General features: G+C 33.1%; 1 protein-coding gene across 4 annotated transcripts in view; it reads right to left on the reverse strand.

Annotated features, from left to right (window-relative positions):
• The window catches only part of FSTL5 (follistatin like 5), a 701,705-nt gene that overhangs the window by 303,221 nt on the left and 373,446 nt on the right, over positions 1–25,038 (reverse strand). For all 4 annotated transcript variants that reach the window (XM_026499588.4, XM_026499587.4, XM_057310158.1 and 1 more), the window contains exons 5-6: positions 19,038–19,234; positions 7,057–7,177 (exon numbers count right to left, since the gene is read on the reverse strand). In XM_026499588.4, the coding sequence (XP_026355373.1) occupies positions 7,057–7,177; positions 19,038–19,234 (318 nt within the window). The remainder of the gene's footprint in view (positions 1–7,056; positions 7,178–19,037; positions 19,235–25,038) is intronic.

Below are 25,038 nucleotides of genomic sequence, written 5' to 3' on the forward strand. Positions count from 1 at the left end.
TTTAAGTCAGACCCACTAAGTTATGACTGACAAGATACGGTGCAGTGTGGAAAAATAAGAATGAATAATCAATTTCCATTTTATTGTTTCTTATTTCAATTTTATTTTGTGTCAGAAAAGGCCTTACTCTCAATACCTATGTGACAAAAAAGAGTCAATACTTTAAGAAATAAATACAAGTGTTTCACTTGTAATAGAAGAGAAGCTAAAATATCTAATTGTCTGCTTTTAGGAGTACCAAATAGTTAGGTCAGGAAGCAAAATTACCAGTGAGAAATCATGATAGAGGCTATAGGTATAAGAAGAAACATAAAGGTGCACTAGCTACCAAAGATTAAGGTAATCTTAGCAATTGGGAGGAGAGGGTCATCTTAAAATGGAAAATAAAAATTCAGACTTTCATTCTTTTTAAAATTATAGTTTAAATTGGTGTTGCCTTACCTGTTGTCTTTCTCTTCACAGTTGGTATGTAAAAATAATTTATTTTGTTTAAGACCAATTTGTCCTTTTGGAATACATGTCTATAGGTCAACAATCATGTTGGACAGTCCTTTCCCTATAAGGTCTAAAGAACTTAGATAAAACAACAGTAATATAAAGTGGAAATTATCTGTAAGTGAATGGTGCTGAGCTTTATTTACCAAAACAGTCAGGGCATATCTATAAACTCTAATACAGAAAATTATAATTACACAAACAAGTGAATTAATTTTTTAATCGAAGTATGTTGTAGAAGAGTTATTTTCCCAATGTGCCAGGCAATTAAAGTTGCTGCAGGGTTTCATAGTACAAAGATCTGTGTATGAGGTTATTCTTCAGTAGCCATACCAATGTCTAATACAGCCTTTCCCAAACCAGTGTGGGATTTCTTGTAAGTCTAAAAAGTAGAATGTTATGAGCACCATAGAAGCCCTCTTCTCCCCCTGTGTTCCCACACCATCACCTGCCAATTCCTCCAAAGGCAACCCTCAGGTTAACTACGAAAACCATAGACGAGTTTTACCTATTTTGGATTTTAACTAAACATGTACTCAATGTATGCTTTGCGTGCTCTGCTTCTTTGCTCAGCACTTTTTTTTCTTTCACTTTTCTTTTTCTTTTACATTTAACCTCTCAACCGCCCGCACTTTTGCTTCTACCTCTACATCTCTGCTGAAAATGTTGTGCCCAAAGTCACCAACGACCTCCTTCTTGCCAATGGTCCTACTGACCATTTATTTATCTGTCATATATGCTCTTGTTTTGAACTCAGGCGAGGAAATTGCGGTCAACAATTTTTTATTAAAATTGTATGATGATGTAGTCCTTTGGTTTACTTCCTACCTCTCTAAGTGAGGTTTTTAGTTTGTGTTTTGTTTTTAAATTAATTAATTTTAAGTTTTAGTTCCTTATTGCTCTTTTGCTCATCTCTTCTCTCTTTACATACTCACCTTGGTTACCCCATTTCCTGCCAGAATATCAAAATTTAACTCTATGTCCCATATCTCTATTTGTAGTCCTGAACTCCCACTTGAGCTCTAGGCCACAATATTCTCCAACCAAATGTTTCTATGAGAATATGCCAATATGTTGAAAATTTAACTCAGCATATCTCCCCAAACTTGCTTCTCTTCCTGTGTGCCCTACTTTAATGAACAGCATCATTGTTCACCTTGGTATGCAAATTGGAGAACTAGACATTATCCTTGACCCTATCCTCTCCATCTCATGTATATGTAATCATTCATCAAGTTGAGAGGATTCTGCTTGTAAGTTATTGTCCAAATATGACAACCTCTCTATATTATTACTATTGCTCCTATTGCTCCTTTAGTCCTGGGCCTGTCACCTTTAACCCACCTTACTGTAAGAGTCTTAATTCTCACTAAACTGCTATTTTTCTCAAAAAAAGTCTTTCATATACTAATGACCTAATATCTATGAATATTAACATCATATTCATATTTCATTGCTCTGATTATTAGATGGTTCCAATAAGTAATATTTTTATTATAGCAATTGTGATTTCCTAGAAAATGATTTTTTTCCTTAAAATGTCATTATCAAAACTGTATCCCATTAAGAAGTGTTTCATATAAAGAGAGATGACATTTTGAATATAATCATGAATAGTTAGGCAATTTAAAATAACTGTTCTATATTTTTTTTAATATTTTAAAATTTCAGAATCCTAATTACCTCTTCTTTTTAAGAAAGGAGAAAGAACTATTATACAATTAGTTTCAGTATAAATGCTCACAGTCGATGCATTATGCTTGCAAAAAACTATTTCACGCCTAGTAGAAACACATCTTTTTTTGGATCCTTCCACACATAAAGACCATTTTGAATTGATAGAGATTTATTTAAGTGTGACATTAGAACTTGAACTACTAGAATACATATTTATATCTTGAAATACAAGTATATGGTTTTGGGAACTGCAACTCATAAGAATTTAGTAGAATTTCAAGAATCTATCAGAATCGCAAACTCCTCATTTCATACAATTTTACAACTTAGCACTTGAGCCAAAACAATGTATAATTTAACTCACAATTTATAATTTAACATAATTTAAGAAAATAAAGTACATAGAAAACATTCTCAAAACAAATATTCTTTTCTGGAGAGCCAATTGTACCAGTTTTTGCTAGTTAGAAATAAAAACAATTAATTCCTAAAATCAAAATCCTATCATGGTAATTTATCATCTTAATTGAGTTTGACTGCAAAAATAAGTAAACAAACATTTATCTGAATATCACTTTCGAAACTGATTGCCTTAATTCAGTGTTTGGTCATGTTTGATGGCAAATCATTTGGATTTACCTACAGACTAAAAGAGAAGATGTAGTGCTCCATGTAAATCAAACAATCAAGACATTTCAATTTAATTTTGAATGGGAAGAAAATAAAGTGCTTGTTCCTTGTATGTTAATTCAAGTCCTTATGATTAATAATGGCACTGCTGACTCATTTTTAATTCTATAAGAAATTTTTGCACTGAAAAATCTACACACTTTACTGAAAATATTCAAGACAACAAAATGACTGTGTGAAAGGTGTTCACCATCTGACCAGAGGATTTAGTATTTCCTCTAAGTATTCAAAACTATGCCACTGACCTCATTTAAAATTTATTTGATCCCATTAAATAGATTTCCAAGTTTGTTAATCAAACTAGGCATGATTTAGAATATTTGATACTCACGCTGAGGATTTATTTTAAATACCTTTTTAATAATGCCAAAATTCTGGAGAAAAAATTAAGAATACCATCCAATGCCTGTTGTAAAATATTAAAATAATTCATCTTATCGAAAAAGGGTTGGGGAGGCTATTTTACAGAGATCCTTATGCAGCTGTGTTTTTTTTTTTTTTTATCATTAACCTTTTCTTGTTTGCACATTACCTTTTACTTTACTTTCTTCCATTTTATACCATGGCACAAAGAATGATAAATTGAACTCCAAAAATCTGTATCTACTGGCAAATAATTAATGGATTAAGAGAATTTCTTTTCTTTTCTTCTTCTTCTTTTTTTTTTTTTTTTAACTTCTCTGGACTTAGTTTATTCCTCTGTACATTCATTTAGGGATTTTCTAGTTTTCTGGGTTTTCTTTTTAGGAATTATCTGGGGGAATCATTCTGGACGTAAAAAAAAAAAAAAAAAGATTATTTTAACCATATTAGATCTGCCATTTTTATCATTGTCTGTCTGAGATTATATATTCCTAAGGGAAAGAAAAACAATCTTTTTAAGTTGCTTTAACTATCACAGCATTCTATGCACATGGGTACTTAATATATGATTTTTGAATAGATTACTTTTCTCACTATTGTTACACATTTTTATTCATGAAACTACCTTAGTATTTTATAATACAGTGACTTTTTGAAATCATGCCATTATAAAAAGCCTGTCACTAAACTTCACAAAACTAAAGTGGGTTTAGTTGTAAAGTATTATAACAGATGGAAGAAAGAAATAGATATATATTTCCTATTGAAGAAGTATAAATACCTCTTGCTAATGCAGACACAATCCATACAAATTAATTCTGCTATCTCTGAGGGATCATTGTATAGTTTGATGACCTGTTTAAATAAGTGCAACACTGAAAATGTAATACTTTCCAGAAAATCGCTTGGTGAGACCTGAAAGACTATTAAAATATTCCATATAATTCCAGCATTACTTAGAAAAACATTATCTTCTCTAAATGATTATGCGAACATCATTTTATCATTGTTAAGGGATAGTTTTGCAATTACACAAAAAGAAAAAAGATCATAATATGATTGCTGATTGCCAAGTGCTTTCATTACCTAATATCTCTTTATGACTCAGAATATTAAAGACATAGACCTTTTTTGTTATACATAATTTTGACCTAATGGCAGAAACATTACAATATTCATTAAGTTCATTGCATTTACTATAAATAATTTCCATAAAATTGTTACCATATTACCTTCTAATAGTTAACCCAAATCATATAGATTTTTTTCCCTTTCAACTCCAACAGTTCTGAGTATATTTTAGCTCTTTCATAGACAACATTTTACTATTGCTCTATTGAATGTTTTATTGATGATACAGATTTCTGAATTGTAGAATTTTCTTTATCAGAACAATTATCAGTCCCACCTTGCCTTCCTTACCAACATCAAATCATATCTCAAAACACAGTACCATTTTTTTCCCTGGGATAGGGGCAAGCAGCAGTATTCTGGACAAGTTCTTGTTTACTGATATTGCCAGGGATCATTATTCAGTCTTTGCTGTGCTGTCATAAAAATAACATATTTTTTATACATTATTTTTATTGTTTTAGTTTGTAGCGCCACCATTTCATCATCAACAATAACTATATTTTGAATACTCTACACAGACATCCGTTTAATTATCTTATTGATGCTTGATAAATTGCATACCATTAAAAATATGTTCTGCTCTTGCTACAAGTTTCAATTTCTTTTACTTCGATCCATGTATCTGCATAGTGTAAGGATGAGGGTTTAAAGTTGGCAGATTGGACTGCTTATTTAATAAAACAAGTTAGTAAAATAGTAATACTAATTTATATATTTCATAGAATTTCAGACGTGGAACAGATCTTACAGTTGAACTAGTTTCTGTAAATACCCTGATATATCATGCACTTGACTTTTTATGGATGCTATTCTTTTTGTCCAGTTTCCAATCTCCTATTGCCTAAAGTCCATATCCATTCAATTGCTACCACCTTCAAAAAGTCTCCTTGATTTCCCAGACTGGAGATTATATTTTCAATTCACTTAATATTTTATGTAGGTTTTTTTATGATGTCATCCCTTCTATCTTGCATATAGTATCTATATAATAATATAATAGGATGGTATAAATATAAATGTAATTTCTTTCCTAATAGACCATAATATCTTCTCCTTGCCACCGTGAGCACACAAACTAATGCCTATAATGGAGTGAAGTTTAGTGGAAAACACATAGACTTCATAGTCTGACAGAGGTTTATTATTATTTTATTTTTTAAAAAGATTTTATTTATTCATTTGAGACAGAGAGAGAGGGAGAGAGCAAACACAAGGAGGGGGAACAGCAGGCAGAGGGAGAAGCAGACTCCCCACTGAGCAAAGCCCGGTGCGGGGCTCAATCCCAGGACCCTGGGATCATGACCTGAGCGGAAGGCAGACACTTAACAGACTGAGCCACCCAGGCGCCTCTGACAGAGGTGTAATTATAAACGCAGGCACTTAGTTCTTAACGCTCTGTGCTTTAGTTTCTTCATACAAACACATAATACTGCTTTCTTGCTGTTACCTTTGAAATATAGTCTCACCTTGTGACATACTCCTAAGTTATTTATGGAGTCATCCTGCCTTGTTATCCTGCCCTTTCATTTGAAATGGAAACGGAATTTAATTAAATCTGAAGAGCATACTGATATCTTGCCTTAAAGCTTTGTAACCTGCAACTGGTTCACATATATTATTTTGCTTGTACCAAATATTATGTAACATACAATTTAATGTTTAATATAAAATTATCATGTGACAAGAAAATTGCTATACTTGTTTATATGAATTTTCAGAAATTTAAGTCATTTCCCTACCATCAGACCACCAAGAGATGGCAGAGGCATAATTCAGAAGAGATCTTTTCACACCAAGTGCATACACTATTTCCTGCCTTTCTGGAAAGCAATATATAAGTGTGTATATATATAACATATTAAAGATCACTAGATAGATGATAGATACACAAATACATAGATAAATAGATAGAAATAAAAATACTGGTTTCAGTGCTGAATTAAATACTTTTGAACTTGTGATTTTCAAATACCAACCATTTAACTTAATTTTTGTGCACATCTCTTAATTCTTTCCTTTCTATTTTTTGTCCCCTAGTCTTTTCTCTTTGAATTATTTTTAAAGGATAACTTGATAGGTAATTTTTTTGAGCCAGATTATCTTTATAACTCCCTTTTATCAAGCCCATATAGTCAATTTAAAAAAGTCTTTAAGCAATTGAAGCATATGTAAATTATTCCAAAGTACCTTAACATAAATACGATTTTCCATTCTTATACTTATTAACATAATGCAAACTCTAACTAGTAATCTCCTTTGGTTTCCCAATAGTGTAAAAAAAAAAAAGAAAAAAGTCACTGTGTAAATAATTAAATTGTTTTTGATATATGGTGAAAACCAGTCAAGTGCTGCTCCTACTCCGAACCTTAGAAACAACATTGTGGAATTAATATTTTCAACTAAAATCAATAAGAACTGATATCCAGGGTTATCAAGTATTCCCAGTTTTTTCTTTTTTTCTTTTTTTATTATTATGTTCAATTAGCCAGCCTATAGCTCCTGTTTTTCATTTTTAGAATTACTAAACTCCTTCATTTTTACATATGTTTCAATACAGTTAAGTACTTAAATTATCTTGCTTATATCACTTCTCTTAAAAAAACAGCCGGTACTCTTGTGATCAAGCAAGCACACTGTATTGTGTAAAGAAACAGGAAAAAGAACGAAGAGGAATTAGAGAATGAATATTATACTCACGGAATGTTCTATAAAGTTCTTCAAGAGCCAGGTGCTTGTCAGAGTTAAAATCATCGTATTTCAGTAGATCATACAAAGTACAACCAGAAAGATCCTTGCCAAGTTCTTCCTGTTTTATCACCTGACAAGGAAATTAAACCATATAATTATAACCAACTTAACATTTCTATAGTATAATTAATTATACATAATAATCATTTAATAGATCATTTTAAGTCTGCAGTAGGGCAAAGAACTGAACCTATGAAAAATCCAGATTTTTGGTTACTGGACAATTATTTTTAACCATTCCAAAGATATAAAGTTAAAACGTTCAGATAGGTACTTAGAATTTAGTCCAAACTTTCTAATACAAAAATTTCACAGTAAGACTCAGAAAAATATGAACTTTACAAGGACATTTTGTATTTCACTCATTTTGTTTGCTCCATTTATACTGACTCAAGGAAATTTCTCCACATGAAAATTGCCTCCTACATCTCAGTGACCCCTGTCAAAATAAAACAGGACTCTTTTCTCAACAAAATAGCGAGATCGTTTGTTCCAACTTTCATCTTCAAATTATTTGTGAAAAATGAAGTTAGATTTTTTTTTTTCTTCTCTGCCTAAACTCCTCCTCAGCTGGAAGTTAAGCCATTTGGGATTGTGCATTAAGTCCCTCCGTCACAAAAGAGCTATTAAGCAAATGACTGTTTCCAGGAGCCAGAGAGAATTAATGCACCAATTGATGATGAAAATCTATCCAAGTGTGGGTGAGAAAAATCATCAAACTGCTTTTCTACTCTGTGCTCTGTCCTACGGACTGAGGCTGTAGCTTTTTTATAGTCTACTGCTTTGACTATTGCTTCTCAAATGGAAGAGCTCCCCAAGATTTTTCAAGCATTCCTATCCATCTGGGGGGCTGCATCGCTGTGTCCATGGCTTGTCACTTTCTCCCACATACCGAGGCCGCATTTCACATTGCTTCCAGCTGCGCATTATAGTGTGTGTTTCTTAAAAGGCGGTGCCATGCGAACAGAAAACGCAGGCTCTTGAAATCGGCCAGCTCTGGGTTCCGCTTCTGCCAATGCCACTTAACAGTTCTATAATTTCTGGCAAATCATTTAACCTTTCCTCAATTAGAAATTGAAGATAGTAACATTTGTCTCTCATGGTTATCGTGAAGATTATACACATGCGCGCGCATATATATACATAAACACGCATACACTCATATATTTAGATGCAAGACAATATATAATGTGCACTCAGAAGTAATCATTAAAGTCAAAAGTAATGATTTTTTTTTAAATGTAATGTGCTTCTATTCGAATAATTCACAGCTGATTTCCACACCAGCTTGCACTGCTGTGTACTCACAATGTATTACTGTTTTTGATAAAGCAGTGTGCTTCAGACCTTGTTAGATCAATGGCAGATTCGTGATACCAACTTCTAAAGATTCTCAGATGCTATCGAACTTTTTTCTTTCTTTCTTTCTTTCTTTCTTTCTTTCTTTCTTTCTTTCTTTCTTTCTTTCTTTCACCCTTTTGGGAACACTTCCATGTTACAAGTTCAGTTACACCTGAGTGTGGATGAGCTCTAGCGGTAGCTCTGAGGATGGAGCTTAGCATTAAGGGTCACTAGAGCCTCCAGCCCCCTTCCATAGCCATCTGCGCATTGCCAAATAGAACTTCCACAATATACTGGGTCATCTACTTTTGCGTTATGTATTCACATTTCATTGGTGAAGCTGGCATCTATTCGCTGCTTTAGAGGAGGGAGAAAAAGGCAAAACATTTATCTGCTTTAATTGAGCCATATAAATAGATATTGTTGAGAGGGAGTATTAAGCCCTACACTCCTGCACAGTCCAGCTGGAGGGATTAACAAAACTATGTAATGGCTGAAGCCATCTCTCCTATAAGCCTAATGAGAAAACTAATACTGCTTTTCTATTTAGAAAGCAACAGAGCTCTCAGTCATTCTCCATCTGTTATTTGTTAGATCATGGAAAATGACTTTTTCCCGGGTGGTAGGGGGGCAGTGTATTTCATCTTACCTCACTATGCTCTTCCTAAAGATCTGCAATGCAAACATTGCAGTGATTTTAAGGATGCAGTGACACAAGAATTTGGTCAGGTATTTTAATAATATTTTTTAGTGTTTTTTTTTTTTTATTATTCTCATACATGTCCATAAAGAGAATGAGTTGGAAAAACCTAGAGAAAATCTTCATCATTTTCTGTCTCATGTTTTCTATTTCAATAGTTTACTCTGATTAAATCATGTATTAGACAAAGAGAATGAACCTCTACCTCTTTTTCCTGAATGCTGGCACAAGACTAGCTTGATCTTGATTTGATCTTGATCTTGATTTGACCATGTTATACAACTTAAGCTGGATGTGCTGTTTTAACGAGTGTGCCCTAGAGAAGCAAATTGTCCTGGCTAGAAGTTTTCTAAAACCAAAAACCAAAACCAAAAACCCCAACTCTGTTCACCTATATTGCATCATGCCCAAGTACAGGAGATAGGTGATTCTTATCTTATTATCAATATTTCAAATACATGTTTTCTACATTTATTCCATTTTTTGGTCAAAAAACAGTCTACTTTGGGGCGCCTGGGTGGCGCAGTGGTTAAGCATCTGCCTTCGGCTCAGGGTGTGATCCCGGTGCTCTGGGATCGAGCCCCACATCAGGCTCCTCCGCTAGGAGCCTGCTTCTTCCTCTCCTACTCCCCCTGCTTGTGTTCCCTCTCTCGCTAGCTGTCTCTCTCTGTCAAATAAATAAATAAAATCTTTAAAAACAAAACAAAACAAAACAAAACAAAAAACAGTCTACTTAAAACATATCTCCTAGTAACTTCTTCTCTCCTTTAGGTTTCCTGATAGATCTATGTGCAGTCTGGGGTATTCCAAAAGAGAGGGATACTTTCCTATGACCTTTCAAGAAATGGAGAAATTGCTTTAGATATCTAGAGTTTTGATAACCTTATCAAAGTGTCTGAATGTCTGCAAGGAAGTATGACAGAAAATAAGCAGATTTCCTTCCCAAGTGCACAGTAATACATTAAGCATTCATTGACACAGGGGATCCAAACTTGTAGAGCTTTCATAGTTGCCAGAATTTCTTTTATTTATGTCTGGCACTGGTTCCAAAAACTTCCCAGTCTAGGCTCCTCAAAACACATGTATTATTTCTAAACTAGTGATCACGATAAAGCCAGACTCACTGAATATATTGTTATCTAAGTATCCTACAATGAAGCTTTAGTCAAGGAGATTACTCGTAATTTCATTTGTTACCTACTGTAAAATACCGAGTACGTTTCCCAAATTTACCAGTGTTTGGTGAACTCTCTAAGGCTAAAAGACAAAGAGTCTCATTTTCTTTAATGATTAAAAATCAGGTTACATGAATCTTGGGCTCCATAGAGATTAGAATCAGTGTGACAAAATAGAAGTATTAGTAGAATGTATGTCATCCAGGGAGCTCAAATACACAGCATCCCAAAGGGGACACATATTTAATTTCAAAGTAATAGAACTGTCAAGGTTGCATGAGGCATTGTAATAACTCAGGGATGATTCAGTATTTTGATACTATATTCATTTTTTATCCCAAAACAAAAAAAAAATAAAAATTAAAAACAAAAACAAAAAAAACCCTGTCCCTCCCAAAGTAAACTATTCTCCTTATTATTCTCCTTCATTTGTTTATTTAGATATCTATTTGACAAATCATTTTTAACTATCTACTATGTGTCAGACTCCTAGACTCTGAAAACAAGACAGACAAAAATCCCTCCCATGTGTAACTTATATGCTAGTAAAGGGGGAGCAAATAAATATATAAGTAAAATACATAGTATGTCAGACAATAAGTTATTTGAGGATAAATAAAACTGGAAAGAAAAAAAAGAAAATGCCAGAAGTGAGTAGAGAGGATTGTCTCCCTGCTGTGGAGATGCGTGGATATTAGTTTTCTGAACATGTATCATGACTTGGAAATCAAAGATTATTATACTGACTCTCGTTAAAGAGAAGAAATATATGGGATCAATTCTGATGGTCTCAAGTCAGGTCATGGTGATGAGGCCACCGGTGTGAGGGTGTAAGAGGACAATGGAGTAGAATCTTCCCGTTCTGTGTCTTTTTCTTTACTCTACTTGGTAGAGACAGAAAAACAACACCTATCATATGTTTAAAAGCACATCAGAAGAAAGCTCCCTCATCCTTTGCAAGTTATTTTTCCTCAAATTAATCATGACTACGTCATAATCAAAGTGCTCTCAGTAGATCAGAGCTCAGTGATCCACTATTTTAAAGAAAGTACATCACATTTGTAAAGTTGAGGGGAAGAAGATATATTAACTCTTTACTTGACAAATGTGTAGATTACAGCAAAGCCTAAGGGGTCAGGAAATAAATATATTTTGTTAGAAATACATATTCTTCAGGCATTATCTTTAAGCCTCTCCTACATACTTGATATGGATGGGTTGGCTTCTCTACTACATGGTTCTCCGAACATCTCCTTGTACACTTCTTTTCTGCTTCTCCCCTCTCCCTTCCTCCCTCCTTTTGTCTTTACTTTTTTGACAACAAACATGTGCCAAGAACTGTGCTAAGGGTTGGAGATACAGTGGTAAATAAGAATGACATAGTTTTTGTCCTCACGGAGTTAATTTTCTAGAGAGGATAAGTGGGAACAGATAATCAAAATATTAAATAAACAAGATAATTACAGATTGTCAACAGTGTTCTAAAAAATAAACAAGGTGAAAGGGCAGAGAGTAAATAATTAACATTACAAATTATAATTGTTTAATCATATATAACCGATGCTATCCTGCAATAGGTGTATTGGAAGAAAAGGATTACATAAAAATTAATTACATCTTTTAAGTTCTCGTTTAGGCTTTGTAACATTTAAAAAATCAATAGGGCCAGCATTAATTCTTTTGAAAGACCTGCTGAAGAGATAACATTAATGGAAAGAAAATATTTTATTTTTAAAGCATTCTATATGGTTCACAGGGCCTTTCTGAATGTGAATGCCCAATTTTTAAATGTACTTTAATATTCCAAAGGAAAGATGCTATAAAAGATATGTTTAAATGTTTTAAAAACAAAATTTTAATTTTCCAATTGTCTTGTACATATTATGAACAGCATTAAAAAAAAGAATATTTGAAACTAGTTACTAATGGTTCCAGATGGAATTGAAAGTACTGTTTCTTAATTGTAGCCCCAAGCAGTAACTAAACCAACATTCACAGGCCTTACCTTTCTTTGCTAAGTGCTAACTGTTATTACCCTCCTGAAATCTTTAGCACTTGAAAGGAAATTGCCAGTACAGGAAGATCTACCTACTGGCATTGCCACTGCCATTCTAAGTCAAACACCTGGTTTCTGCTGCCTTATTTCCTCTACCAGAAAGTTTATGGGGCTTTAAAATGTTAAATAGGATTAATTACCGTGGCATTCCCTGGAAGTTCTCCCTTAATCTTCCTTCTCTATCCAGAGAAGTGCTTGTTTATTTGTATTTAGTTTGTTCCCACTAAAATAGCTTTTTATCTATTAGACAATTCTTACCAATCTTATAGTAAATAAATATGTTGACTAGACACCAGAACCTTTTCAAAAATCTTTAAAATTGTAATAGGCTGTATCAACTCAAAATAAAGATTAATTGTCCGTTCCCTATGTAACAGCTCTGATAATTTTTAAAGAAAATTGTATGTACAAAGGTTGCAAAAACATCATTGCCATGCCCATCCTGATAGCTAAAAAATATCTGGTCTTATTTATTCTTGCTTTTTATTTAATTTTGTAAATGTATTCACATATGGTAGTCATTGAGCAAATAGCTTTTTAAGTCAAATATGTATAACATAATAATCTAAATCCTGTGAACAAGTAGCTCTTTTTATTATTTTAATAAAGAGTTGGCATGTGTGCACATTAGGGAAATATTTCATTCTAATATGCATGTCTAATGTGAATCAGCTTATTAAGATGACAGAATCTAAATGAAGAAAGAGCTAAATCAATATACTCAATACAGCTGCTTATTTAAACTCAGAATCACAAGGGAATGATTTTGCTTACTTAAATTCTACGTGTGGTTATTTTATGAAATAGGGAGAGGACGAAGGAGTAGATTTTCTAAGCTGTTAGCACTATTTCACTTTAAGAACCCTATGTTTACTGCTGTTAAGTTAAACAAGGAAGCCATTAGACTGACTTGGCTCTAAAGCCCTGGTGCCTGTGTAAACAACCCAAAATCTAAGCCTGTAAATGCCTCAACTTGTCAAAACTGACAACCATTCACAAATAGCCAAGTATGTTTTAAGCTATAGCCAATTAATGTCTTCCTTACTTTGCTTTCTCCTTTTCTCTATAAAAGTTTCCCCCTAGCTCCCCTCAGCGGAGTGCTTCTTAACCACTTCTGGTTTGGCATGGCCCCATTCAAACTGATTTTTGCTCAAATAAATTCTTAAAATTTTAATATGCCTCAGCTTATCGTGTAACACTGTTAAAAAATTCAAGGGTGCCATTCCACCAGGTGAAGTCTGCCTATGCGTCCCCTCATCTTACCCTAAAGATCCAACATTTCAGACCACGGTGCAAGACACAGTTGTCCACTCCCCTCTAAGGGACAATCTGGACAAATTCCTTTTTGTTTCATATCTTGGTTTACCACTGTGCCCCTATGAAATCCAAGTTTCCCCATATTGCTGTATACATTTCCTTTTCTGACTCAATCTCCATTCCTTTCCAACTCAAACCCAACATAGTGATCTCTGGAAATCCTGCTCTCAGAGCAGAAAACTCTCTTTTACCTTCCATTTCTTATAAAAACATGTTCTTCACTACATTAACTTTACAAAATTCTGGCTGCCCTTTAAGAAAACCATTTGTCCGGTAATTTTAACAATTAGAGGCCAATTTTTCTCTCATATCTCTTCTACTTCAACAAGGAAGATGGTCAATAACTAAATGGCTCCCTACTGGCACTTCTGGATTATTTCTGCTTCCCAAGCCAGTCTTCATTAGATAGATAAAAAGATGAGAGAGATGGTAGATGGATGGATGGATGGATGGATGGATGGATGGATGGATGGATGGAGAGAGAGAGGACCTATTCATTTGAATCTCAGGCAATTCAGCTATATAATTCTCTCGCATTCTCTCCCATATTCACAAATAAATTAAGCTGCTGATTCACAATATCTGTGCCTACCTTAACTCTTTTAATATTACCAGCGGTTTCAATATACATATGAATAAACCACCCAGAACAGTTCTGAACTCCTTTTTTTTTTTTTTTTTTTTTTTTTTTTTACAACAAATGATCATTAATGGTCACACTTCTAGTGACCTTTTCCTACACGCCAGACTGGTCAGAAGGAACATACTCATTCCTTAGGTCACTTCCTCCTGAAATCTTTATTTCAACCATCACACATTCAGGTCAGTTTTAGGAAAAAATATATATTCTTAATACCACAAGTGTGTTAATATGTAGCAGATGCCTGACCATACTAGTCATATACATAACTCTTGGGGGAGATAATCAGGTTTGTGATCATGCTAGGAAAAAAAATTTTTATGTTTTTTGAGGCTTGTGCAGTGAGCTATTATTTTATGAATCATGCATTGGAATATGATAACCCAATTTGGAGCATATTGCTATTAGCTTTGAAAATACAATTATAGCTAACACACTGTATTTTCTATATGCTAATCATGTTTATAAGAAGCATACATATTGTAAATAATATAAATATTATATCAAATATATGTGGTAAGTACTATTATTATTGCCAATATAGAGAAAGGAAAACTGAGTCACAGAATATTTAAGTAACTTGCCAAAGGTCCACAGTAGTAAAGATGTGATTTGAGCCCAGGTTCTATAATCAAAGTTCTTAACCACTATACATTTTTTTTTTAAGATTTTATTTATTTATTTGACAGAGACAGCCAGTGAGAGAGGGAACACAAGCAGGGGGAGTGGGAGAGGAAGAAGCAGGCTCCTAGGAAGAAGCCTGAATGTGGGGCTCGATCCCAGAACGCAGGGATCACGCCTTGAGCCGAAGGCAGACGCTTAACAACTGTGCCACCCAGGCGCCCCATTAACCAATATACTTGGATCATCAAAAAGATTATTTTGAAAAAACTGTTCTAGGACTTTATCAATTTAGAACCACTCACTCCTTTCCATTTGAAACAGTCTCTTTTGATCTTTTGAAATGCATATGTCATCTTAATCTTTGTTGATTTCCTTTTTTCTGTTATAACCTGTTTTAACTCTTCCAGATCCTCCATTGCCAATGGCAAATCTACAAGTGTGCTACCATCAATTTTATCAACGTCATAAAACACAATTCTTTTGAAAGTCCAAAATTTCACTTTGCTATAAATTTATATCTTATAGTTGGTATTTTGAACATACAAAAATGAGCCTCAGACTGGAAGACTAAATGTGCAGTTACAGATGTTTATGGTAAGCTAGAGATGGATTGAACGAGATTTATTTCTATAACTGGTCAGTTCATTTTAGCAAATATTTTCTTGCTATGACAAATTGTTAGCTGTGATACTAAAGATCCTACTCGTTTTATCTATTACATTTTTTTATGCATTTTCACTCTCAACTAGAAAGGCCTCTAAGTTCTAATTTACTTGGAAATCTGCAAGAAAAACTCTAGAATATATATATATTCATTATGTGGAATAAAAATAGAATGTGTGCAGCCAGCTTTCATGCTGCAATTGTAAAACCTCAAAGTCAAATTATATTCTTTAATTTTTACTTGTCACTGGCAGTATCAGAGTTACATATTAAATTTCTGCTAATAGTAGCTTGTAAATTATTAAGAGACACCATTAAGATCCTTTCGCTTTTTACCCTTCTAAGTTAAATTATTTTAAAATTCCATATTAAGTTATGATATTAAATGTTTAGAAGTTTATTAATAAAACCATATGTATTATCGGTTATATTTGGCAAAAGTTCTTAAAGATTACCTGTAACCTAAAAATACACAAGTCAAAAACAATATTTGTGCTATACATATCTAGGTATTCATTCTATCTTTTCAAGAGTGCTTTTTATAACCTTTTGCTGTTGTTTCCTTTTTTTGTTTTGTTTTTAATAGTTGATTACTGAGAGATAAGATACTGACATTTTCACAATACACTGCTGAAGGTGGGAACGACTTATCTGGTATGGGATGTTTTCAGAAGGAAGTTGGTAAACGTCCTAGAACTTTCCTTGCTTGTACCTCATGGATAGTCAAGATGTAAATAGGTTTCTGAAGTTTCTGAAGATAAAGTTTCTGAAAATAACTTTCAGATGAATTGGAAGGGTACTTTTCAGACATACAGCAAGTCCAAATCAAGGGAAACAGAGAAAACAAAACTAAATTTTGTAACAGATGGATTTTATTACTGGTTGAGTTGTAACTTCTTAAAAAACATTCTGAAGTCTTAATCCCGAGTACCTCAGAATGTAACATTTTTTTGGAAATAAGGCTGTTGAAGATATAATTAGATAACTTAAAATGAGGTCGTACTGGAGTAGGGTGGCTCCTTACTCCAATATGACTGGTATCCTTTTAAGAAAATGTAAGGTGTTGCAAAGACAGGCACACAGAGAGGATGCTATGTGACTACAGAGGCAGAATGATGTCATCTACAAGCCAAGGAATGCCAAGGAGTACCTAGCACTACTAGAAACTGAAAGAGACAAGCAAACATCCTTTTCCAGAAATTTCACAGAGAGCATGGCTTAGCAAACTCCTTGATTTTAGATGTTGAGCCTCCAGAACGGAGAGAGAGGTTGATTTTGAAACCCACTTTGCATTATTTTGTTATGGCTGCCCTAGGAAACGAATACAAACTTGATGCGGCAGAAACTTTAAACAGGTATAAAGTGCTGTCACTGCCATTTTCTAGTGAGGAGAAGTTTTCCATTTGGATTTAGATGAAGTTACTATGATAATAACAGGATTGGATCAGGTTTTGTACCCAACCAATGGTTACAATGGTGTAGCTATGTTAATAAAAACTAATATATACATAAATAATATATATAATACATAAAATTATATAAAATAAAAACAAAAGCAAAAACACAACATACTCTGATATGTCAGGCCCATGTAAATCAAGAACACGTGACTTTATTATAAATTCATTTTAGTGAACTAGTCATTTCTTGTCATTGCTATAAATATAAAATTCTGAAGCGTTTCTTTCTTGAAACATAAATCATGAGGTAAATGATACACAGATATTTTAATTAAAGGTTTTATAATTTTACCTAAAATTCCAGAGTTTGGTTCTTTAAATCCCAATGCCTGGATTTAGTAACTAGTCAGTAAATGATATATATTTTAATTAACTGGAATGACAAGAACTGTAATCAATTTACTTACAAAGTCACTTTGATGTAAATTCTCTCAACTAAGTTACACTATTCCAAAGCTTAGATATCCTTGCATAATAAAACCCATATTCCACCATGTCAGATTTTTAAAATAAACTATGAAATTAACCATAAGAGATGAATGGCATGATGTTATATAGATGGACTACTAGATTTTTTAAAAACTGTATTAACTGCTAAGCACTGCAGCAAAATCCACCTCAATATACACACTATAGGGATTATCAAGTAGTTAGCAAAACTCCTCAGTGCTATCACCATTTTCCTAGACTGGTTACCCTTGATCGGCTTCTTTTCTCCATTACTCCCTAAAACCTGTACACATTTTTGGAGACTTATTTTACATTTCTACTACTATCTACAACTAGTTTAGTTTCTTGAATCTGGGTATAACATTTTCCTTCAAGCTAGTCTGTCTGTCTCCATGATACACACATAAAAGCATTTCTATTTTTCTGAAATCGCTTAAAGAGACCTTTTGTTTATTCTAATATTCTCTTTAATAACAAGTTTCTCATACATGTTTCATTTTGGTGACAATTTTCAAATAAATGAAATTTAATAATGTGGACTTAATATTAGACCTAGATTGATTATATCCTAATTGATCTTTGATTACTGAAACAATAAAACATATCAGTGATTTAATACCTTCTTAAATGATTTATTTACATTTATGTTATAAATTTGCTCATTTGCTGGTGAATAGTTCCCTTGAATATTGGATACACAAGTTTTTATTGACTGATAGAAAATCAAATGTTACAAAAGCTCCAGAGTATATCTGACGATATCTGATAAATTTTGTGAGATAAAGAACTGGTGATTCCTTTAGGTATTTAAGGTACAGAAACCTATCAAAAGGAGTTATCTTTTTTTAAACTACAAAATATCATATAAATGTTACTTGAAATTAAAATCGCTGATAGAGTAATGTTAAAACCAAACAAAAAAACAGTCCTAAAATAGCATCACTTAGGCCAAGTCCCCAAATTGAGGATTTACCACATAAAATAACTGTAGTTCAACCACCTCCGGAAATATAGTCCTAAGAGTCAGTCAGGAATTTTTCAGTCTGTACCAATGAGTCTGCCACTTGGGCCCTTTCCATCCCCCAAAAGAAGATGAGGTAATCTACACGATAATAGCCCGATAATAGCCCGAGCCTTTCCACCTAAGGGAAGAGGCCTTGCCTGAAACAATCTTTCTCTTGCTAGTGATTTTCTTGCCCCGCTCTCCTTCTACAAAAACTTCCCATTTTGTACAACTGTCTGAGCTCCCCTCTATTTGCTAGATGGGATGCTGTCCAATTGAAGCATTGTTTAATAAAGCCAATTAAATTTTTAAAATTTACTCAGTTGAATCTTTGTTATTTAACAGTAGTCAAATTTTAGCCTTAAAAACATGTTTTGTCTGCACTCTCAAATAATATAGATTAAATATATAATTTATTAATACAGAATAAATTCACACAGACATGAATATATCGTACATGCTACATTTAAATAAACTTGTTAATTTAATCATGAATCATACCTGAGTTAGTTCATTAATATCTACAAGTCCGTTGCTGTCGGCATCAAAATATTTAAACATTTGATCCACCAACAACTTCTTCCAAGATATGTCATCACCGTTAGGGTTTTCATTTTCTTGTGTAATATATTTTTGATTTTGTAAATCTAAAAGCATGCTTTTCATCTTGTTGTATTCAGTGGCCTTGCAGTTATTTCCTGTAACAAAAGAACTAAGTTATTTTCAAAGCAATATTATTGAAAAGGAATCATTTTTTGTATTAATGTTAAGAAGCTGGTATCTCTGGGGTGCCTGGGTGGCGCAGTCGTTAAGTATCTGCCTTTGGCTCAGGCCGTGATCCCGGCGTTGTGGGATCGAGCCCCACATCGGGCTCCTCCGCTATGAGCCTGCTTCTTCCTCTCCCACTCCCCCTGCTTGTGTTCCCTCTCTCGCTGGCTGTCTCTCTGTCAAATAAATAAATAAAATCTTAAAAAAAAAAAAAAAGAAGCTGGGATCTCTTATAGATAACATATTTGGTGCATAAAATTTATGTTCTTACTTTGCATACTTTACAATTCATACAAGGTTAAAATAGTGGGCTATTTTCATGGTAGGATAGAAAATTTTCATTTGTATCAAATCTAATAACATATTTACTGTGTGTTTACTCTATGCCAAAGTAATTGGTTCTATGAGGAGCATAGAAAAACATGATAGCTCCAATTGTTTAAATACATTACCTTAGTTTTAATCCTCACTATACATTCCTATATAGATAGTTCACAGGTTTTGAAGCACAGGGTGAAGGGTTAAATGGTGCTGGATTTTGCAATTGAACTCATATATCTGGTTTCAAAATAGGATAGCATATTTTTAACTGGAAGTATGCTTTTTATATTTGAATTTGTTTTGAAGAAGTTTGTATATGTGTATGTATTTGCATTTAAAAAAATCTATTCTTAACGACACTAAGCTCATATTTGTGTTCTTACAAAAGTCTATTTTTCTGATATTCATTTATCTCTCATTTTAGAGCACTCACTGTATAACACGACATATGTTTGTATTTTGTATCTTGAAGTTTTAACTTTGCAAATTTTATCTCCTCAAATGAAGTATAAGCTCATTGAACTAACAATGCATCACAGATTTTCAGTATTTCCCATAAAATAACCAGGACAAAACTGGCAACATCAGAGTTAGTGAAAATAATTGCTTAGCTTAATGTCTTCAAAAATAACTGGAATTGCTCTAATATCTTCACATAATTATCTTACAAAGGATTTTTCTTATACTGGCCCCATGATAATGTCTTTAAATAATACATTGAAAAGTAGTATATACCACTGATAGCAAATGTGATATAATATACATTATAGAAAATGCAGGGCCTAATGTAATTTGTAAATGAAAAAGTAGGTATTATATTAGCCAAGAATTTTTAGTACATATTTTTAGAGAAAATACTAACTTTATAATCGTTGTCAATTTTGACAATTAGGCTTTAACAGAATCTACAATTTAAAAAGATTTCTAAAGATTTTTAAATATATGTCTGAGAAGCATGGAGTTGAAAAACAGTATTTGAAGTCTCATTCTCTTTCAAGAGAAGATGGAAAACAATCTCTTATAGAGAGATGAGAGACTGTCTTATTTTTCAAAGACAGCAAAATAACTACTGTTGTTCAGCAATTTTAGTGTTTAGCAATCCTGTCAAGAACTTCTTTTTTACAGCAAAATGTAAACTTTGTGCTGCAGATTAAGTCAATTTTGCATTATTCTGTTCTCAGTAAAAAAGATAATACTGAGCATGTTCTCATAATAGCAAAGAAATCACTGACACAAGAGAGAAGTAATCAAATCTAGAGGGATAGGTAGCAATTTTGGTGTCCATGAGAATGTCACAAACAAATGTGTGTGTGCCTGTGATAGTGCGTGTGCCTGTGATTGTGTGTGTGTGTGTGTGTGTGCACGTGTGTATGCATCAGGAAGCAAGAGGAATGTGTGTGATAAAAGAATGGGAAAACACATCATAGACTATTCTATTAGCCTTACCTGGGATTTCTGTATTTGACTTTGGGTCTGTAAGCACCTTCATCTGACTAATAGTGAGTAGGGTGGAGTGTGAGGATGCTGACATGGGCCACAGGCAATGTGGAGATCAGAATGCTAGTGAGAGGCAATGGGAACTAGCGTTTAAATGCTGAGAACCTGTTAACTAATATTTAAAAATTGAGGGAAGAGGATACAGTTTGAGTTATTATACTCTAATTTTGATCTAAGTGAGTAAATGTGATCGTCATAACGATCTCTATTAATACTTTAGGTTCCCAACTTGTAAATTTCCTTGAAAGTGCAAGTGGTTGCCAGCAATCCAAAGAAAATAAAAGTAACAGCATTGAGTTAAGGCATTTATAGTCTATGGAAATGCACAAGAAGTAGTTAAACAATTATGTAAAAGTTTCTGAAATTTATAGATTTAATAAAATTTCTGTCACAGAGTTTTAGTAATAAATAGGAACATCTGCTATTACCAATAAATCATACATCATGCAGGTTTCCTATGTGTCAGAAACTTTATATGTATTAAATCCGTTGACCCTCACAACAGTCCCAAAAGAAAGACAACTCAATTATCATCATTTTATAGGCAAGGAATTTAGGCATTGAGAAATTAAATAACTTGTTCTAAGATACAGAGCTAAAAAGGAACAGAATGATTTTTATGTATAAGCAATATCCCTTTTGTCTTTTATTCTCTACTTCTCTCATCGTCAGAATTGAGTTTTAAAATCAACTTATATATGGGACTCAGTAAATTCGTCCAAGGATTATTTGTAAAGTGAAAGATAAACATAATAATAAACTCTAGGCAAATAGAGAAAAAAAGAACTGATAAAGGAAAAAAGAAAAAGGACTACCTGAGAAGTTGCAGGAGAATAAAAAAGTACTGAAGAGGAAGCTAAAGGGAGAAGAATTTTTCAAGAAAGAGGGTATGATGAAATGTCAAATGTTTCAGACTAAAAGTAAGATAAACAATAAAATACTCCCATTGAATTCCTTGCAGTGTAAGTAATTGGTGACCTTAAAGAAAAATTTTAGTAAATAAATGGAGTAAAATTCTTTCTTAAAATCTAGAATCTCCTCTTTTTTTAAAAAAAAAAAAAAGAAGATTTATTTATTTATTTTATAGAGTGAGAAAGAGAGAGAAACAGAGGTAGAGGGGAAGAGAGAATCCCAAGCACACTTCCAGCTGAGCGTAGAGCCTGATATGGGTCTCGATCCCACGACCATGAGATCATGACCTGAGGCAAAAACAAGAGTCTGATGCTTAACCTACTGAACCACCCAGGTGCCCTTAGAATCTCCTTTTTTTTTTTTTTTTATTATATACCTCTTTTCCATTAGAGTTCACATTTTTTTCTATTTTGTTTTATTTTAATTACAGTATAGTTAACATACAGTATAATATTAGTTTCAAGTGTGCAATATAGTGATTCAACACTTCCACAAATCACCCAGTGCTCATCCAGACAAGTGCACTCCTTAATCTCCATCACCTATTCCCTCATCCCTCCACCCACCTCCCCTCTGGTAACCATCAGTTTGTTCTCTATATAGTTCAGAGTTTGTTTATTGTTTTTATTTCTCTCTTTTTCCTTTGCTCACTTGTTTTGTTTCTTAAATTCCACATATGAATGAAATCATATAGTATTTGTCTTTCTCTGACTTATTTCTTTCAGCATTATACTCTCCATCCTACTCTATACTACCTATACTACTCTATATCCATGTCATTGCAAATGGCAAGATTTCATTCTTTTTTATGGCTGAATATATATATATTTCTTCTATAATTTGGCTATTATAAATAATAGTGCTTTAAACATAAGGGTGCATATTTCTTTTTGAATTATAGGTTTTGTAAATTTTTGGGTAAATCCAGTAGTGTGATTACTGGATCAGAGGGTAGTTCTATTTTTAATTTTTTAAGGAAACTCCATACTCTTTTCTGGAGTGGCTACACCAGTTTGCATTCCTACTAACAGTGCGTAAGTGTTCCTTTTTCTGCATATCCTCGTCAACGCTTGTTTTTAGCATTTTCATTTTAGGCATTCTGACAGGTATTAGGTGATATCTCAGTGTTGTTTCAATTTGCATTTCCCTGAAGATGAGTGATGTTGAACATCTTTTCATGTGTCTATTGGCCATCTGTATGTCTTCTTTGGAGAAATGTCTGTTCATGCCTTCAGTCCATTTTTAATTGGATTATTTGTTTCTTGGGTGTTGACTTATATAAATTCCTCACACATTTTGAATACTGATCCTTAATCAAACATGTCATTTGCAAATATCTTTTAAATAGAGCAGAGTTCCTTTTATAATGACTTAAGGAACAAAAATAGTGAGTATTTCAAAATATTAAATATTTACTACTTTTTTTAGTGGAAGAAAAAGAACTAGCATAATTAATGAAGAAGAATAGATATTTAGAAATGAACATCAGTTAATAGATATTTGGAAATCATGGACTCATCCGTGACTCATCCACTCATCAGGCAGGAACGTAAGAAATTTTTGTTTATTTGGCTGCTTTGATAAGATTCCTTTCTCAAAGCTTAATCAACAGGGAGTGTTAGATTAGTGTAGCTAAAGGAAAGAAATATTTTCCTGGATTTACTTCCTATTCTAGGAGATAAGTAAGAGATCTCCTCTGCTGTCCCTGTTCTAAACACTGAGAACAACACAAATGAGTTGCCTATTTGGTGGTATCTATACCATCATCCTTTCTATGAATGCTGGGGCTGTACTGATTCTTGATCTGGAGTCATTCTCAGTGCAGTTAAAATCCATCTGGCCTTGGGGGCTGGGAAAGATACAGACTCTCTGACATTCAAATGGCTGCACCTGTGTAGTTGGCAGTGTCTCTCCAAGTTTCTATGGAACCAAAGATAATTACATTTTATATATCTTATAGTACAAGCATCCGTTTCAGTACAGGGTAAGTGCTAAAATTTATAGAATATATCAATTATGCTTTGTATTATGTTTTTCAAAGGCTGTTTTTATCTTTTGAAATTATACTTTTATTATCCTTCTCTCCAAGCATCCATCAATAAAAATTACCTATTCCCTTCAACAAAAATATTCAAATCTAAGTATATAAGAATATTATTTTTCTTTTTAACATTTATATTTAAAATTTGATTATTTTTTTCTAATATAAGCTGAAATCTTAGATATTCAAAGAATAAAAATTGAATGTTTTTATTTTAGTGTTAATTCTTTCCATTTTTTAGAACATACATTGGAACTGTTTTTTCCTCACACTGTTCAATAATTGTTAATAAAATCCTTTCATGGGTGCCTGGGTGGCTCAGTCGTTAAGCGTCTGCCTTCGGCTCAGGGCGTGATCCCAGCGTTCTGGGATTGAGCCCCACATTGGGCTCCTCTGCTGGGAGCCTGCTTCTTCCTCTCCCACTCCCCTTGCTCGTGTTTCCTCTTTCGCTGGCTGTCTCTCTCTCTCAAATAAATAAATAAAATCTTTAAAAAAAATAAAATAAAATCCTTTCACATACTTTTAGAAAAATATTTTATATTTATAGCATAAGGAATATGTCAAAATTTTAGTATGTTGATTTAATATGTATATATGAATCAAATTAAACATGGAAAACTATTATATTTGTGTTAATCTGTAAGTTATTAAACTGTGTATGAAGGAGGTAAAATTATCTTTATCAAAAGTTGTCTGAACAGAATTAAAACAGATTTTAATCTTTAACTGGAAGATCTATTTAAGTGTGAAAAAGATAAGGGTATAAATATTTTTGTGCTCCATGAACTCTACTTCAATGTTCATATTAAAAAGTGTATTATAGTCGTACAGAAAATTAATCTAAGTTTATTTATTTCAGATACTATTCTAATTTTGGGAATTCACTAATACAAACACATATACACATACCATTTCATAACTTAGTACATTTAAAAAAAAAATAGACTCCACATCCAGCATGGA

Source organism: Ursus arctos, unplaced genomic scaffold (assembly GCF_023065955.2).
Source record: "Ursus arctos isolate Adak ecotype North America unplaced genomic scaffold, UrsArc2.0 scaffold_11, whole genome shotgun sequence".
Lineage (NCBI taxonomy): Eukaryota > Metazoa > Chordata > Mammalia > Carnivora > Ursidae > Ursus > Ursus arctos.